General features: G+C 39.1%; 2 protein-coding genes across 3 annotated transcripts; one reads left to right on the forward strand and one right to left on the reverse strand.

Annotated features, from left to right (window-relative positions):
• The first annotated feature begins 213 nt into the window (after window positions 1-213).
• On the forward strand, window positions 214-16,745 carry usp53b (ubiquitin specific peptidase 53b). 2 transcript variants are annotated; one of them, XM_055158079.1, is made up of 17 exons: window positions 214-599; window positions 1,169-1,359; window positions 1,457-1,611; window positions 1,793-1,885; window positions 1,962-2,096; window positions 3,033-3,146; window positions 3,226-3,308; window positions 4,553-4,658; window positions 6,209-6,355; window positions 7,756-7,905; window positions 8,388-8,556; window positions 10,447-10,560; window positions 10,632-11,430; window positions 11,784-11,842; window positions 12,699-12,765; window positions 12,839-13,629; window positions 14,179-16,745. In XM_055158079.1, exons 2-17 carry the CDS (start codon window positions 1,284-1,286, stop codon window positions 14,253-14,255), a joined length of 3,135 nt encoding a protein of 1,044 aa, XP_055014054.1. In that variant the 5' UTR covers window positions 214-599; window positions 1,169-1,283; the 3' UTR covers window positions 14,256-16,745. The 2 variants fall into 2 exon arrangements, with proteins under 2 accessions (XP_055014054.1, XP_055014055.1); XM_055158080.1 differs by having other exon boundaries at window positions 10,665-11,430.
• Window positions 16,746-16,817: 72 nt separating this feature from the next.
• fabp2 (fatty acid binding protein 2, intestinal) lies at window positions 16,818-17,918 on the reverse strand. The gene is made up of 4 exons (XM_020930572.2): window positions 17,693-17,918; window positions 17,382-17,554; window positions 17,055-17,162; window positions 16,818-16,980 (listed from the first exon to the last, which is right to left on the reverse strand). Exons 1-4 carry the CDS (start codon window positions 17,757-17,759, stop codon window positions 16,930-16,932), a joined length of 399 nt encoding a protein of 132 aa, XP_020786231.1. The 5' UTR covers window positions 17,760-17,918; the 3' UTR covers window positions 16,818-16,929.
• Between the last annotated feature and the right edge of the window lie 6 nt (window positions 17,919-17,924).

Here is a 17,924-nt window from a genome sequence, read left to right on the forward strand (position 1 = left end):
GACCTTTAATTTGCAATAATCTCACACAAAGGGCTACACTGTGCTGAGGTTTTTGGACAAAGGCGGTTTAAAGGGGTAAGCTTTATTGCCCACGGTGCTGCATGATTATGAAACCACTGAAGTCATGTGATGTCTTCTCTCATCATCATCATGACAAGTTGGAAGTCTGACCTTCCGCCAGCGCGCGCTTCGCCACGCACAGTCTGAGGATTGCTTTGGAGCGGCAGTGTACTTGAGGCTACACTAGGGGCGGAGTTTGACCTCACCAAGTCTCAAAACATCACTAATCCGCGTCGGACATTCTGGCACAGGCCACCAACACTGGCCCCGTTTGAGCGCAAAAAGGGACACGTTCCACCGAGCCAACAACGGCGTTTGGTTTTCGCGACGGCACGCTGATGTTGGAGCTGTGCTGAATGCACATGTCGGACGGGCTGTGAGTGGTGCACTATGACAGATAGTGTGTTACATGCGTCTGGACATCTGCAGTGAGCCCTCGCCAGCCTCTGCCTCGCGGGTTTAGGGAGAAGAGCGGGGATTGCTCGCGTTGACAGCTGGAACCCTCCACGTCGTCTGGCGCTTCTCTTTATTATTGTGAGGTGAGTGCGCTTGTTTTGTCCAAACCGTTGCGGCAAATGTAGATTCACTGTACAGTGAAGTGCTGGCAGTGTGTCCGCTTACTGCTGTGTCGAACAGACCGAACCACGCACCAAGCGCTTTTGACAAAGGATTTATGTCCTCTTTGAACCCAATCTAACAGGAAAACGCATCTTAGATTGTGTATTATGCGTATAAGCCTATAATGTCATCACATGGTGTCTGTGCGCGAGCCAGGATGGTGCACAAACACATGGACGATATATCATTAGCCTTTACGTTGAAAACGTTGCGTAGCCTAGATCAGCAACAATGTAAAAATGGCACAAAGTGTCCTTCATGGACCAGTATTCCACTTAGTGCTCTCATTGGCCATGCATGTGATTTACTCTTTATAATGTTGTGTATGTTATTGTTTTGTCGTCAGGCAGTTAGCCGTATCAGTTTCCTTTGTAGGACTCCATAGGCTGTTGAGATACTGTAGCATTGTGGAGATTAGACTTATTTTAAATCATTCAGCTGTTATGCACCACTCAGTTATATGATCCCTCTATAATTTTCCTTTTTTCAGATTAAGTCCACTTTCACTCAATGTGCAGTGTCTCTGGGTGGAGGCTGCCCTGTGGCTGAATGATGCTGTGCAGTAGCTGCTGTGTGGGCGCGTGGGGCTGAGATGGACACATCCCATGGCCAGACCTCCGCACCAGCTCCCAGCTCCCAGAATGTCCAGCTGCAACAAGTCTTCCTCCAACTCCGGAGAAGGTATCTGAGCCCAGCCCTGTACATGCTGGATAATAATAAAAGTTTGTAAGTTTATATGTCATAAGGCTCCATAAAGAACCATTGCTGTTATTCACAGGTTCTAACACTAAGGCATGGGCAAAGATGTTCAAAAAATCGGGGGGAGGTTTGAAGAAATCGTACCAGCCGGGCAGCATGCTGTCTCTGGCTCTGACCAAAGGCCTGATCAACGAGCCCGGGCAGAACAGCTGTTTCCTGAACAGTGCTGTTCAGGTACAACATCTAGGTCAAGTGGAGACTCTTAAGAGCTTTAACTTTTGTGCATTGTTTTATCTGAAATGATGGATAGTTACTTTGAATTTATCCTTTAAAAGCTAACTGTTACACTGGTGTTTACATTAGTATAACAGGCTTCATTTTGGTGTCATCCTGCTTCCATTTGGTGTATACACAGGTTCTGTGGCAGCTGGACATTTTCAGACGAAGTCTACGGCAGCTCTCAGGTCACTTTTGTCTTGGTGACGCCTGTATTTTTTGTGCATTAAAGGTTGGTTCATTCAAATGACAAGTACATTTAAAATACATTTATATAAAAACTCACGCTCATCCTTATATTTTTCCAGAGCATCTTCAGTCAGTTCCAGCAGAGCAGAGAGCGAGTCCTGCCCTCAGACAGCCTGCGTAACGCCTTAGCCGAGACCTTTAAAGATGAACAGCGTTTTCAGCTGGGCCTGATGGACGACGCAGCAGAGTGCTTTGTATGTACACAGTTTATAGTTAACACTGGGGCTTTTTATTATAATAATACATTTTATTTATGAGCATCTTTCTAACACCTAGGGTCACTTTTACAGGGCATAAACTCAATTAAAAAAAACAACATTAATACAGTTTAAAGGTGCACTGTGTAACTTTGCTGGTGCAGGGCCTGCCACTTGCTTGACTCCATGAAATGTTATTATTTCCTTGGAATGTTCCACTGTATGGCATTCAGTTTATCTATCTCCATGTAGACAAACATGTGCCAGCAAGCCAAGTTACAGGTTAAATCTGAAGAAGTTTTTAAAGTTTTTTAAAGCATTTTGGAGAAATAAAATCACCTGTTATTATAAATGCACAATGGATAAGTTCAATGCCATACTGTGGAACATTTAAAAGCAAAACAATGTAATTTCTATGAAGGCAAACAGAAAGTTACACTGTGCACCTTTAAAAACATTAAACAGAGTAAAATAATCTAAAAAGATGAGATTTAATTTAAGAGAAGAGCCCAGTGCTGCTGTTGTGGAATAGTTGATAATGTGTTTTGGTGATGTTGTTTTTAGTTATAGTTTTATTTAAAGGTGCACTATGTAACTTTTGGTTGGGGATCCGTCATCTGTGTTTCTATGGATATGTCATTGCTCACAGTATGACATTAAACAGCTCTACCTTACATTTATTTATTTACAGGTGGTTTTATAGCTAAAAAAAATAAATAAATAGAAAAACAGGTATTCTGACTATGAACAGTGTTGCCTCTGCACAGATCTGACCTGTAACTTGGTCTGGTTTGGTCTCTGTGATACCAAACTGTGAAACATTCCAGACAAAGCAATAAAATCTCCATGGAGAAAAGTATTTGATGGGCCCTCCCCCAGAAAAGTTACACAATACACTTTTAAGGTGATGTTTTGTGTTTGCTCGTACTTCAGGAGAACATCTTAGAGAAAATCCATTTGCACATCGAGTCAGATTCAGCAACAGATTCTTGCACCTCCAAATCCTGCATCACACACCAGAAGTTTGCGATGATGCTTTATGAACAGGTAATATACACTCCTCTGTCAGCCAGGCTCTGTACTTGGATGATTTGACTTTTTGATATTTATTTATTCATGTTTTCAGTTTGTGTGCCGTTGCTGTGGTGCTTCTTCAGACCCTCACCCCTTCACAGAGTTTGTTCATTACGTCTCCACCACTGCTTTATGGTGAGTGCTTGATTTGGTGCCACAGCTTTAAAACCAGGATATTAAAATCAGGTCAGTTTGCTAATCCTGGTTTGAATATCAAAAGTATTAGATAAGGTTACCCGTCTCAGCTATTTGATTTGTATTTTACAGCTTTCCAAATATACTCTTTCCTGTATATGCATAATATATTCATACAAACACTGCAGCCTGTTTCATTGTCAGTAATATCTATGAATGTCCAGATTGATTTCAGTATATTTTTACATTTTTAAATTCTCATTTCACTTCTTTACATCACAATAGCCCCCTTTGTATTTGTGAATGCTAGGTTTATCACGATAACAAATTCTGTAGTGCGATAAATTGCTTAAGTAGATATAAACAATAAATCGATAATATTGAAACCAAACCATAAAGGAGAATTATCCCCCCAAAAGTATTTTAAATGTACAATATTGTTAAAAATATGGGCTGTAATAAATACATAACAGAATGCAACACTAACAAAACTAGTTTGTGTCTATAATGAGTTCATAATCCAACTCTCTATAGCTGAAATCTTATAGTACATGGGGCTGCTCGATTATGGAAAAAATCATTATCACGATTATTTTGGTCAATACTGAAATCACGATTATTCAGACAATTTTTTTAGTTACACAATGCATTTAGTCAGCATTTCTCTCTCAAAAAAAACCCCACTTTGTTATTGATAATTTATGCAAAACTTTCAAATTGAAAATAAATATAGGTTGCAAACATGTACCTTAGAGCAGTTTTGCGAAGTATAAAACACAAAAAATGAATAAAATAAACTTTGGCCATGAAATAAGGCATAGAAAAACATAAATATATCCAAAATAAACTATATATCCAGCTGTTCTACAATCTCTATATTTAAAAAATATAATAATTATACTTATTTATATAAAAAATATCCCAAAATAAACTTTTTTACGCTTTGTTTCAACTTGATTATATGAGTTTGGAGATCGTTTGATACACAAATCGATATCGCGATCAAAGTCCAATTAATTGCACGGCCTTAATAGTACATAAAAATAACTAAAATTCCTCTTTAGTACAAGGAAAAAGTATCAATGATGAATTATGACCCCCAAAAATTGTTGTTCCATGTGTCACATGTTGAATGATAAATCAATATAATATTCATCATGACAGGCCTAGTCATTACAAAGACCAGTACTGTCTAAAAGTACTTGTTTTGAAGTAGTACTGTGCTCTTCTGTGTGTTTATGCAGTCAGCAGGTTGACCGTTTGCTGGGAAAGACTGAGCGTCTGAGGTCTGACATGTTTGGAGAATTGCTGCAGGCGGCAAACAACACTGGGGACCTCCGGAGCTGCCCGGTACAGACCAGTCTAATCAAATATATACATGTACACTATAATACACAAACAGCATGCAGGGAGACGCAGCCTGTACATGAAAAGAGATGAACAAACTATAAAATATCTTTGTAGAGTCTCCATGGTGTGATGTTATTGTCTCCATGGTGTGATGTTATTGCTTTGATATGCTGCAATATTGCGGTAGTGTGGACAACTCTAATCAGACTATAATATACACACACTACATGCAGGGTGAGGCAATCCGTACATGAAAAGAGATGAACAAACTCTAAAATATGGGCTCCATGTTTTACAGTTTGTACTTTTGCTGTGAGCTGTGACATGCTCTTGTGTGGCCAGTAGCAGACACAGCCAGACTCGTGCTATGTTATAAATAGCAGGAAAGATTATCCGCTAAGTTTTATCTGTTTTTGCGGCTGCTATGTACTTTTCTGCTTTGAATTAGTTTAGAAATTATTTTAACACTGTTGTAGTTTGAGCAAAGAAAAATATACAAATAAAAAATGTTCAATTCACTTGTTTCAGCACAAAATTTGATCAGAACAGTAGAAGAGTACATTTGAAACTTTATTAGATCTCAAAGTCAGCTTTTTACTTTTTACTCTTTAAGTAAGTTTTTAAACAGGTACTTTTAGTTAGTACTTTTACTTGCTTCAGTGTCTGTACTTCTGAGTATTTCTTTTATCACTGCTGCATTTAACATAGTTGTATATTTGTGAGACATATATATTTTTTATTATCAGCTTTTTCTAAATAGGTGCAGGTGTAGTTATAGAAATTGTTGTTCTCTTCACTAAATCAGCATTGGTACAAAATCTGCAAATACTTTTCAAGTCAGTCAAGAACACTTTTTTGTATTTTATATCATGTATAACTGGGGTATGCACATATTATTATTGTTATCTTATTTGTAGTTAAAGGTGCATTGTGTAGCTTTTCTGATGGAGGGTGCATCAAAAGCTTTTCTCTATGGAAATGCTATTGCTTTGTCTGGAATATTTCACAGTATGGCATTAAATATTTCTAATTTTATGGAGACCAAACCGGGCCAAGATATAGGTCAGAGAGGCGACCCCGCTCACAGTCAGAATCCCTGTTTTTCGAAGTATTTTTGAGCTATAAAACCTCCTGTAATCGATTAAATGTGAGGTAGAGCTGTTTAATGTCATACTGTGGAACATTCCAGGCCGAGCAATGACATATCCATAGAAACAAGCAGGTGACAGACCCCCAATCAAAAAGTTACACAGCGTACCTTTAATTCAAACAGAACAACGCACATTTAACTAAAGGAATATTAGATTCACTGTTCTAAAATTACTCTTTGACACTTCTAGTTTCAGTCTGAAGATAATAAAGTCTTTCTCTTCAGAGCGCTTGTTTGACTTTCAGCTGCTTTTTATGAAGTGCCAGGAATAGACAAAAGCAATATTCTAGTGGCTTGTTCAAACACTGACATTTTATTACTCTGCATTTATTTTTAATTTAGTTCATAAACCCTATTTTTGTGTTCAGTTTTGTCTCATGACGCTGTCCGTGTTTTGCAGAGTGACTGTGGGCAGAGCATTAAGATTCGCAGAGTGCTCATGAACTGCCCCGAGATCGTCACCATTGGGTTTGTGTGGGACGCCGAGCAGTCCGACCTGACAGATGATGTCATCAGGGCTATAGGACCACGACTCAACTTGACCGGGGTAAGAACAGCACTGTATCAGCTACAGACACAATAATAAAACACTTTGTAGACTCACATTCAATTGCATTTGGTTTGGTTTAGAGCTTTCCAGTCTGTTGAGCTCACAATAGAAGATGTTGAAGCATTTAAAATCATTCGTTCATTCGATTTTCAGAATAAAACAAAAAAAAGGAAACAAAACACACACAAAAAACTATATTTTGTCTCCAAAACCAAAATGAACAAACAGATAACAATTTTTTTTTTTTTTTCAGTTTTTGGTTTTGTGTTTAAGTGAATAATGGAAAAAATGGATAACGGCCGTTTCCTGTTTCTGTGACTTAAACTGCGATGCCAGACTTTTGCGCAGCATACGGACTGAACCAGGATTAAAACAGGACTAAAACAGGTCTAAACCAGGACTGAACCAGGACTGAACCAGGACTGAACCAGGACTAAACCAGGACTGAACCAGGACTGAATCAATACTGAGTGTCAGGACGGGCCCGAATGTGCGCCTGTGTACACTGTCGGGTGATCAGGACTGAGACCAGGACCAGACCGGGACCAGACTGGGACCGAGACTAGGACTGAGACTGGAACCAGACTGGGACCAGGACTAGGACTGAAACTAGGACCAGACCAGGACCAGACTGGGACTGAGACCGAGACTGGGACCGGGACCAGACCAGGACTGAGACCAGGACTGAGACCAAGACCAGACCAGGACTGAGACCAGTTTAGTCCTGGTTTAGTCCTGATTTAGTAAAAAAAAAAAATCATTTGTTCGTTTTGGAGACAAATAATGAAGAAAATAGTAGTTTTTTTGTTTTCTTATTATTGGTTTTATTTTGAAAAACAAAATAATGAATGATACACGGATTATTGTTGTATATTTAGTAATAATAATAGTAGTATTTTTTTATATTCATAGACTGTATATAAACATGGACATCCGCTTCCAAATAGGAAATGAACATGGGGGCACTTCTGGGTCCACTGACTCTGGCTCCAACTGAAAAACTGTCATCCCTCTCTCTCTAACTACTATAGTGAGCCTTGTTGTTTTGGTCTTAAAATGTTCAAATTAACCCACTCTACCCAGATCCTGGTGTTTTTATTTAGCCATTTCACTATTTTTGTAAAGAATTTCCTCATAAATTCCTTTTCCTAATATGGAACTGGCACCAAATTTACTCCTGTAACTACTAGCCTTAGGGAGTGATGTCCACTTCTTTAAACAGTCTATGATTCTGTAGTATCTTCAGAGTTTTACTAAAAATTATACATATCTTGGCCATCTCTAAACTGTTCACATTTTGTTAATTACACGTTTCGTATTGGTGAGTGATTTGATACACTTGTTTAGTTGTGAGCCATATCTGCAGATCAAAACTCGTCTCATTGACTCTCTTTCAGCTTTTCAACCGCGTGACGGATGAAAATGCCAAACGCAGTGAACTACATCTGGTGGGGATGATCTGTTTTTCTAGTAAACACTACTCAGCCTTTGCCTATCACACCAAATCTTCCAAATGGATGTTTTTTGACGATGCTACTGTAAAAGAGGTAGGATCCCTCATTTTAAAGTTCACTGTGTTGACTCTTGTGAGCTTTAGGTCATGTTATAATTTCGTTACCTCATCAAAAAACATGAATGGAGTTGTGTTTTATTTCATTCACATATGATTAGTCACTTTATTATTAGTTTGTCTACATTTCCAAAGCTCAAAATGCTCTGTTCCAAGTGGTAGTTTTTAAGTTAACAGCAACATTTTACCATTTGTTCAGTAGAGATTGGCAATTCCAGGGTTTCAATTACCCAAATGATTCTTGTGAAGGTGTATGGAGGTGTTTGGGAGAAGAACACAGCCTAAAAATGCAGGTTTTGTGTGTTAAACATGAGTGACAAACTCCACGTATGTTTTTTATGTAGAAACAACATTATGCCATACAAAATAGTGCAATATGGGCCCTTTAATCTTCTTTATTCACATACTACGGCTGCTCTGCACCACCTGCCAATGTTTCTCGTATTCTCTGCTTGTCAGATTGGATCCAAGTGGAAAGATGTCGCTTCCAAATGCATCAGGGGACATTTTCAGCCCCTCCTTTTGTTTTACACCAATCCTGAGGGAACCCCTGTGTCCAATGAAGATGCCCCAAGACAGACCACTATGTGCCCACGCTACAAAACCCAAGTCAATGGAGATGTCTCAGGTACTGAATAGATACTGTACAAGTCACAAGTTTGGACACACCCTCTCATTTAATGTTTTTTTTTTTTTGTTTATAGTATTTTCTACATTTTAAATAAAGACATCAAATATAATATGTGGAATTATGTACTAAATGTGGACTATTTGGTCTGTCACAATAGCAAATTTTAAAGTATGATATATTGATATTCTTGAAAACAAATTTATGGCATTGACACCATAACCCAAGAGCAGACTTAAACTGCAAAAACTATTCTAAATCTACAATACTGCAATAAATACATAGCAGAATGAAACAGGTATGTACTTAGTTTGCATCTGTAATGAGTCAAATGAGTTATTATTTCAACCTTCTACATCATATAGCTAAAAAAATTACCCCAAATATCCCATTAATGCAAACAAAATGCATATAATTATTTGAGTTATTTAACTTTTTTTCTTTGCTACATAATTCCAAATATCTTACTTCATATATTTGGAGTCTTCTGTGTGTATATAAAATGTAGAAAGTAAAGCAAAACTTAAAAAAAAAAGAAAAGAAAAAAAAAAAGAAGAAGAACTGAATGATATGGTGTGTCCGAACTATTGACTTCTAACATTTGATAACCCCTTGCCTTATATATCTATTCCGATTTATTATATCAGTGAACTTACGCAAGTATTTGGACACAGTAGCTCATACATCACAATAAATATAATTACAAACAGCAAAAATAAAAAGAGACTGGTGTCAAACAAGGCATAAATATATAAACATATGTGTACAAGTAAAAATAAAATATAGAAATATAGTAATACAAATATATCTCACTATATACAACTACAAAAGTTCGTAACGGTTTGAAACAGTAAAATAGTGATTCACATGACATAGGGTTGTCTATTACATAAGGGTGAGTTGTTGTACAGTTGCATGGAGTATGGCATGGTATGATGAAAGCACTAAAAGAGCTGTAGATGTGGATGCCAGTTGTGCTTTGGGCTGTGCAGATAGATTGTGCTGCCCTGTGCTCTGGCTTGAACTTGACATGAGGATGATGTCTCTGTTGCATGCAGATTACCACCCACGCCTCCTCCCTAATCCCCGCTCCTGTGTCCCTCCCATACTTCACTTTTCCTCTGCACAGTCACATTGATTCACTCATCCGTCTGGATTTTGGTAGACGCCATGCAGCTTGTTTTCATGTTCGGTCTTAGTTTAGAGTGATGTCCTGATGTATTACCTGGCATGGGGCTGGAAAGTAAGAGTAAGTATGTATTTTTAATGTTTTGCATGTTGCTGTGGTATTTAAGTTTGTGATTGTGTCTGATCTTTATTGAATTTGCGTCACAGTGGAACAATATTTCAGTATTAAGATCTCGCTTAGGATTAGCAGCAGGAAATCATCCTTTATATGTAACTCCAGGTCATGTGCATAGTTTGTAAAGATGTTTTTGCATTTCATTTTTTGTAATTTTTTTCTGCTCATTCATTTCAGAGTGAGAGTTAAAATATTTGAGATGAGTTTTTCTGCTTTGGGACATTCAAGAACTTTAAAGTTTTTTGTTATATTTATTTTTATTTTTCTGGAATATTTCTTTTTTCCATCGTCTCTGTAAAAAGAACAGTTGAAGTGCTTAAGAGGCAGCTGTTAATGATAATGCTTTGGTGCGAGATCTGATGTGAAGACAGATGTTAACACTGTCTCAGTTTCCTGTGTCTCACATGAAGCCACACAGATCATATCGGCACAGTAGCTCATTTATGTTCATTATGACTGTGATATTTTAACATAAGGATGTCAGGATGGAGTCTAATTTGAGCTTGACTGCAGCACGTTTTGTATGAGTTTAAGTTTAAATAATTGTAGCATAGCGTAGTTAATACAACTCCAGTTATTATTTTCAGTGAAGCACCCTCTCGGAAGTCCAAAAAAATACCAAGATCCCTTCATGGAGAGGTCAGGTGACGTAGCCCGTAAGGACAGAGGACATCGTAAAACGGACCCTCCACAACTCAAAGGTAACGATCATCTGCTCAAATGTGCTGAGGGGAAAGCTGTGACACATTTGGCTCTTATATTTCCTCTTCAGATGTGGCTCATGGTCGATCTTCTTCTCCACCAGAAAACGGACCTCGGCTCGCTCCTGATTACAGAATGAAGACATATCCACGCTCCGAGAAGTCCAACCGCTGCAGCAGATCCACACAGGACTCACGCAGCACACAGGGGCCTGGCCACATGCGCAAGAACAACCCCTCTCCAAGTCGGAATCAGGATCAGGACAGTCAGGAACACTGGGAAAAGGGTGTCGCAAACCGAAACAAAACCAAGTCCACCTGGAGACCAATCCGAGAAGTTCTGAACGTGGACACTGTCTTGAACGAGCTTGAACAGCGCCGTCAGCAGCAGCACGACAGCCCGCACCGCAGCAAGCCCCAACCCCAGGACAGACCGGGGCAGGAGAGACTGGGGCAGGACAGGACGGGGCAGGACAGACCAGGGCAGGAGAGACCAGGACAGGACAGACCGGGACAGGACAGACCCGGTCAGGACAGGGGGCATTCTGAACCAAAAGAACGTGAGCGGGACTCTACTCACAGAGACGAGCGTAAACAGAAGAGTTTAATGACGATCTATGAAGATGAACAGCGCTTGGAGACGGAGAGTCACAGCTCAGTGGACTCTGAGAGCAGAGCTCAGCAGAGAGGAGGCAGACTGAAAGGGGCGCCCAAGACTTTGCTCCGCAGTGAGACCTGGACTATCCAGAGGACAGAGTCTGGATATGAGAGCAGTGACAGGCTAAGCAGTGGCTCCACAAACCCAGACTCCCCTGGTGTAGACGGGTTTGTGTTAAAAGACCCACGAGCAGCAGATGCTCAGTTAAAGAGGTGAGATGTGCCGTCGCTGTGAAGGCCATGCGTTATATTGTGGCAAAACAGTTTCACTAAATATTTTTATCCTACTTACACTTTCACACTATATCAATCTAAAATTATTATATTAATTGTATATTTGTTATGACAATTGACACTTTGAATGACAAATATAAACACATTCTTCATTCTTTTTTCATACAAAGCTGATCTGTATTATATGGCTAAATATATCAGATTAGCAGAAAATATGAATGTAAAGTACATTAGGGCCATATCCATTACCATAATAATTATTGACAACTAATTTAAAGTTAAACATCTCTGATGCTATCTTCAATTCGCTAACACTACTGTGTCTTTTTCAGCCAGTGTCACCAAAAGGGGGCAGAGTCAAAGCAAAACGTTTCTTCTCCATGCTACAATGGTAAGATTACTTATGTACATTGTTTGGTATGTCCTTTATGTGTATTCTATAAGCGTTTAGAATCGCTTTATCGTTAAAGCGTTTATTTATTTTATACTATTACACTTATTATTGGATTTAAAAGTGCAAAAAGTAGGTGGGGTCTGCTGGTCACAGTGAATTTAATTAAAGGTTGATTAATTTCTGTGTGATCTCTAAGCCTGGACTGGTTTCTTTAACCTCCTCACCCAGTCAGCCCTGCACAGGCTGTAATCTGATGATAATCCCACAAAGCTTGTTCTGATGGCACAGCTGGACTCTTCCTCCGGTATTGTCATTAATATGTACAGATGCACAAATGTATCTCAAAGAAACTGTGTGAGCCTACAGCTCCCACATTTAACTGAGCAGGGACCTCTCCAGGGCAACAGCTAAGAAAAAATAACACATCTATTTTTAAAGGAAAGGAATTCAGTGCTATACTGCCTCCTGCTGTGCAGAGCTCACACTGCTCTCTCCAGCTGTGGGGGTCCAAAACCACTCTGCTGCCCCCTGCTGGACTCACGCTGCTATAGCTTTGTAGTGTACTATGCATGTTTGTGTGCTTACATCCTTTGTATAAGATTAGGGCAGATTTCAGCACCGGAGGTCTATTTTATTTATTCCAAGAAATTATGTGGATGGATCAGTGAATCTTAAGATTATGAGAGATAAAGGAAACATTTTATCCTTATATGTTACACAATGCCTAAATCCTTTCCTTTTTGAAGGCTGTGTTTCCAAACATGGACATACTATGGAGTTTCAGTACATTACCTTTGGTCTGAGTTATCTTCTTGTGTTTTTCTTTGTTTAAATTTCACATTCATACATCAAGCCAAATCTCAGGGAAAGAGCAATGACCAAGGATCTCATCCTCATCTTAAAAGCAGTCCAAGTTCTAGGTGAGTGGCATTTTGCAGTATTAGTTAATGTAGAGGTCAGAGGCTCATGTTTGTTATTGTCATGTTTTTGCAGAAGAAAGTCTAAGCACCCGTCCAGTTCGTGCAGAAAAGCGTCGTGCTCAGACAGAGAATGCAGCAGCTCAGAGAGCCGGCAGAGTGAGCCCCAGGAGCCTCCTCTGTGTCGAGGGCACAGTGGAGACAGCACAGGCCTCAGGCACATGGCCAAAACCAGCAGCTCTGAGTGGAACAGCTCTGATGATCTGGCCCTGTCAGAGCCAGAGGACAGAGACAGTGCTTACCGCTCCAACAGCGAGCCTGTCACTTCGGATTCACAGTGTCCCCACATAACCCTGGCCTTCCCCCCAAGCGGCGTGAGCTCAGAGAGTCAACTGAACAGTCACACTGCAGGCTCTCCTCATGTACGTCCGGCTGCACGGGGTCCTCACCAGGGGGAGACCAGTCACTCTGCGTTTCGTCCCAGGATGCTCCAAGAACCCTTCTCATCTCCACATCTCTCCACCGCGTCCTACACCAGTCCTCACAGGAAAAGTGACATCTCAGGCCACCGGACCTTCTCAGACGCGAGCTCTAAGTCAGGCTCGGACATAGAGAGGAGCACGCCCTCATCCTGTGACAGTGAGGAGAGGCTCAGTGTGAGAGCAGAGCACAGTCCTGCTCAGGAGGTATCTCTGACCACATACTTCAACGTAGATAACTGTATGACGGAAACATACCGTCTCAAGTACCACAACCAGAGGCCTCTGGTCCTCTCCGCCACAGTGCCACGGACTGCTGTCCCCAGTGACCGCAGAGATAACACTGACACACACTCACAAGACGTGCCAAAAGCCAGACCTGATACAAGTAAGTCTCCTGTCACAGCTCTCTCTCCATAAGCTGCACTGTGTTTCTGACACAACACTGACTAGTCCCAAAACTAGTGAGGTAGTATCCACTGAAAGCAACACAATATTCAAATAAATATGTTAGTTTTTTTCATTTGAAAAACTTCTGACAGGTTGCTTATCAAAACTGCAACATACTAGACTTACTTAATTATATTTTTATGCAATAAAACATTGCATTAAATAAAGTGGCATTTACTCATCTTACAAACCTCGGCCTTTTCAGGTTTAACGCTATGCATTTATATTTAGTTACCATATGATGTAATGTAATCTAGGTTTGTTGCGGCGGCTCCCATCACAAATGAGAACACGCTGAGGTGTAAATAAACACATGTGCCAAATGGCAACTGAGCCAGGATAATTTAGATTTAAAGGTGTAATACCATAAATAATCTTAGAGGCAGCTCCCTAGAAAACTATTGTGAACGTTTTGCAAACATTTTAATTCAAGTTACACATATTTCTCAAAAATATGATTTATTTTTATTTTCTTTTTTCTTAACAGGCCATAATAGCAATAAACCCACAGCAAAATGGAACCCAGTGTCAGCCAAAGGACTGGACGATCGTGGTTTTTTATGAGTGATAAGATGTTTACAGAGGCGGTCAGTCAAGTACTAACTGGATGCCAAAGAGTTCACAGACCTGTTACTAACCCTGATAGAAGGAACATATTTATGCAAGAAGTCTGTTGAAATAATGTTTAACATGTAGAGCCTATACTGTCTTCCATTGTCCTGCTGCGGGATTTAGTTTGCACCAAATCATTTGTTTGCACCAAATTGTTTGTTTGCACATGAGGGGTTTCTCATCTCCAACACATTGGCTGTTTTTGTGCAATATTTTTGAATTGTGCTGCTGAAATGAGAATGTATCTGAATGTAGAGATGGTGTTCTGTGTAACAAACTAACAAAAAGGAATGTGAAATACTATAATGAATTATAGTGTTTATTTATGAGTATACCAATTTTCTTGAAGGCTTTGAAAGGTTTTGGCAGCTCAATCATTTTATACAAATGAAAGGGCCAATATTACGCTATTTTCTGATCTATGTTATAATGTTTCTTCATCACAAACCTACCTGGAATTGTGTTTTGTTTCATTCACACATGTTTAACACACAAATCCTGCATATTTAGGCTGAGTTCTTCTCTCAAACGGAAAACCCTCTGTTCCACCTGGTGATGTTATGTGTTTTAAACTCCACACACTTTCATTAGAATCATTTGGATGATTTCAGCTCTGGAATTGCCATGACAGTTACAATTACATGACATCACAAGTTGGAACAGAGCATTTTGAGCTTTGGAGCTGTAGACAGACTAATAATTGAGAGTTACTAAAATGTGTGAATTAAACAAAACATAACTCCAGGTCTGTTTCTGCTGAGTTAACAACATTCTAACATGGCTTAAATCTCACAAGAGACAATTTTGCGTAATATAGGACTTTTAAGGGTCGGAGGTCTAAAGTAAACGATGCATAATTCATTTTTTACAACATATAGTTAATAAATGACTAGGGGCTGCCTTTGTCGAGCGAATCCCATTGGTCCTTTATATCTCATGGCAAAGGTTCTTCAGTCAATCTTGATCAAATTAATTATTGGGTAATGTATTACTCCCTACCTTTTTCACAACCCAGTGTAATGTTTCTTCATTTGCACTCTCATTCTTTTATGAGTTCAGAGTTTGTTGCGCATAGTGGGCAGATATATTTACAGATATACCACTTGATTATGCCATTATGAAGAAATGCCTCTTTCTGTTCTTAATCCTGCATGTGGCCTTTAAAGTCCTAGCATGAGCATGTGCATAATGGATTATTGAACAAAGAAACACTATATTGGACTTTAACCGAGTATATTGAAATTTATGAATTAACTTGTATTTGTAACTACAATTGTTCGTCTGCATTGTTTGTAAAAAAAAATAAGATACACTATTGATACACCCTAAGACGAGTAGACCAGAAATCACAGTTTTCAGATTTGCATTGAAAGCATTTAAATTATTTTGTATTCGCCGCTACAATGATCATTAACTTTGGTCCATGTTTTTTATTTCTCCTTCTTTGTCTTTTGAGAATCACATGCAACTTTAAAATACAAACTGCACTGTTTTTTATGAAGAGTTAACACACAGATACAGTCTTTATATCACATGGTACTTCACGATTACAGTTGCCTTTAAAGTTAATTGTTTTTGTTCACACCCAGTGTTTTGTCCTTTCATTTTTATTGTTTTAATATAATTACTAGTATTGTTTTAATCTGCAAATTCTACATCACTAGTCCATGCTAAAAACGCCTCACTTGCCAAAACTTATGTGTGTGTTTTTCTCATCATTTGTGTTTTGCATCTCGTGTCCATTTTTGTATCTTGTATCTTCTTCTTCTTCTCACTTGGCACACTGCTTTGTTTTTGGTGTGTCAAAAGTGCCTTGTCATTTTTATCGTTTTTCGAAAGAGGATAGAGACCTTGGAAATGGAGTATGCAAATCCTTTACGTATGCAATGCCAACAGCGACATCTAGTGGCACCATTAATGTGGAAGTGTCTAAAGAAAGAGGGACACTGAGTAAAATTCTGTTGCCTCTTTTAAAATCATTTATAATTCAATAATTGTAAAGAGGTGCAAAGCTATATTTCAAATCATCATCCTACTTTAGTTTTTTTCAATTTCCAAAAAGCTTTATAAATTCTAGTTGCCTGAATTTGTCGCTGAAGGTCACAGTTGGCAATGCATGACTTTTGTTGACATTTTTGCTATTGTCATTTCACACTCAACAGGCACAGAATACAATTTGCAATACAAAATGATAAAATAAACTTAAAAATATCACAATTCTGTACTCCTCACTAGTTGTACTGTATGTGAGATGGTGTGCCCCAAACACAGAATCCTACATTCATACCTCTTCGTGTGTATTTGGTTCTCAGTACTATGCTTCAGCAATCGACTGAGTGACAAATTCAAAAAAACAACATGCAAATTGTCAACACCTTATATTTTTGTAGATAATATATATTTATTTTTATTCATTGTTAAATAAAGACTCAATAACTGTATGAAGAAGATGTGGTGTTGGTCTTTTTTAACGCAAATAACACAATTTCACTTACTGTATGTAGGATTTTTATTATAGTATCAAAACCAGGCATAAAATACTTCAAGCTTGTCAGTGCCACTCCTTTGTTGGTTCAAGGAGTTGGCGATTTAACACAAAATGTGGAAAGTTTGGCCCCTGTTTTCTCTAACCTCTCTTGAAAATCCTCTTAGCATCCACGCCTTCGTAGTTGTAGCTCTGTCAAAGAAAGTCAAAATATTACACAAATATCAATTAATTTACATTGATAATTCTGTAATGTTTACTCTTACCTGTATTAGTTCGTCTCCTACAACAACTCTTGTGGTGGTGAGTTGTTTGCCGTTGTCCTTTCTGAAGAAAATTCCTTTCAACGTATCTCCCTCCATGACCCATGAGCCCTATAAATCATAAATAATCAGACATTTTGCAGAAGTACAAGTTTACAATGACAGTCAGGCATGTGGTGCAGTCAGCTGACACTTCCACATTCATCTATAGTTCATTCATACATCGAGTTCAGTTTTACTTTGACTGCAGCATTATCAAATTACAAACCACAAATAAGCAGACAAAGCACATTTAATGTTTTGTGTTTACATTATCATCATAAGACTCACTGATAGTTCTGTCCCATCTGCGAGGCTGTACTCAAAGGTGACTCCCAGTGTAAAGTCTATCTCCAGGGTTCTGAAGTTACTGCTCTCCTTCACATGAAACTTGTCTCCATTCTGTTCCAAGGTGATTTTGAGATTGTCGTGAGCTGCCAGCTTCCTCTTCACCATGTTAACACCTACACAGACACACGTACACACACAAACACACACCTGTTAGTACACACAACTGGGTTATGTCAACATGAGAGCGCTTGCGTAAAAAGAAAAGGCTTGGAAAGTGCTTCTGCGGTAATAGAATAACTTTTTCCTCTTACCCATTTGCTCCATAAACTTCTCATAGTTTTCACTGCGGTCAACTCTCCAGGCTCCATTGAAGGTCATGTTGGCGGGTGTTGGGTGGCGGGTGCAGGATGAGGCTGAGCAGTGGTGGAGTCTGCAGTGACAGGGACTGCACCTGGCGGCTCTGACATGCCTTTTAAAACCCGGATCGTCTTATCGCCTCATTTATCTTAATGATGATGTGGCTGTTTAAAGCTCGACCTGAGG

Source organism: Boleophthalmus pectinirostris, unplaced genomic scaffold, assembly GCF_026225935.1.
Source record: "Boleophthalmus pectinirostris isolate CB_2022bp ecotype Guang Dong unplaced genomic scaffold, ASM2622593v1 HiC_scaffold_22, whole genome shotgun sequence".
In the NCBI taxonomy this organism is placed as follows: domain Eukaryota; kingdom Metazoa; phylum Chordata; class Actinopteri; order Gobiiformes; family Gobiidae; genus Boleophthalmus; species Boleophthalmus pectinirostris.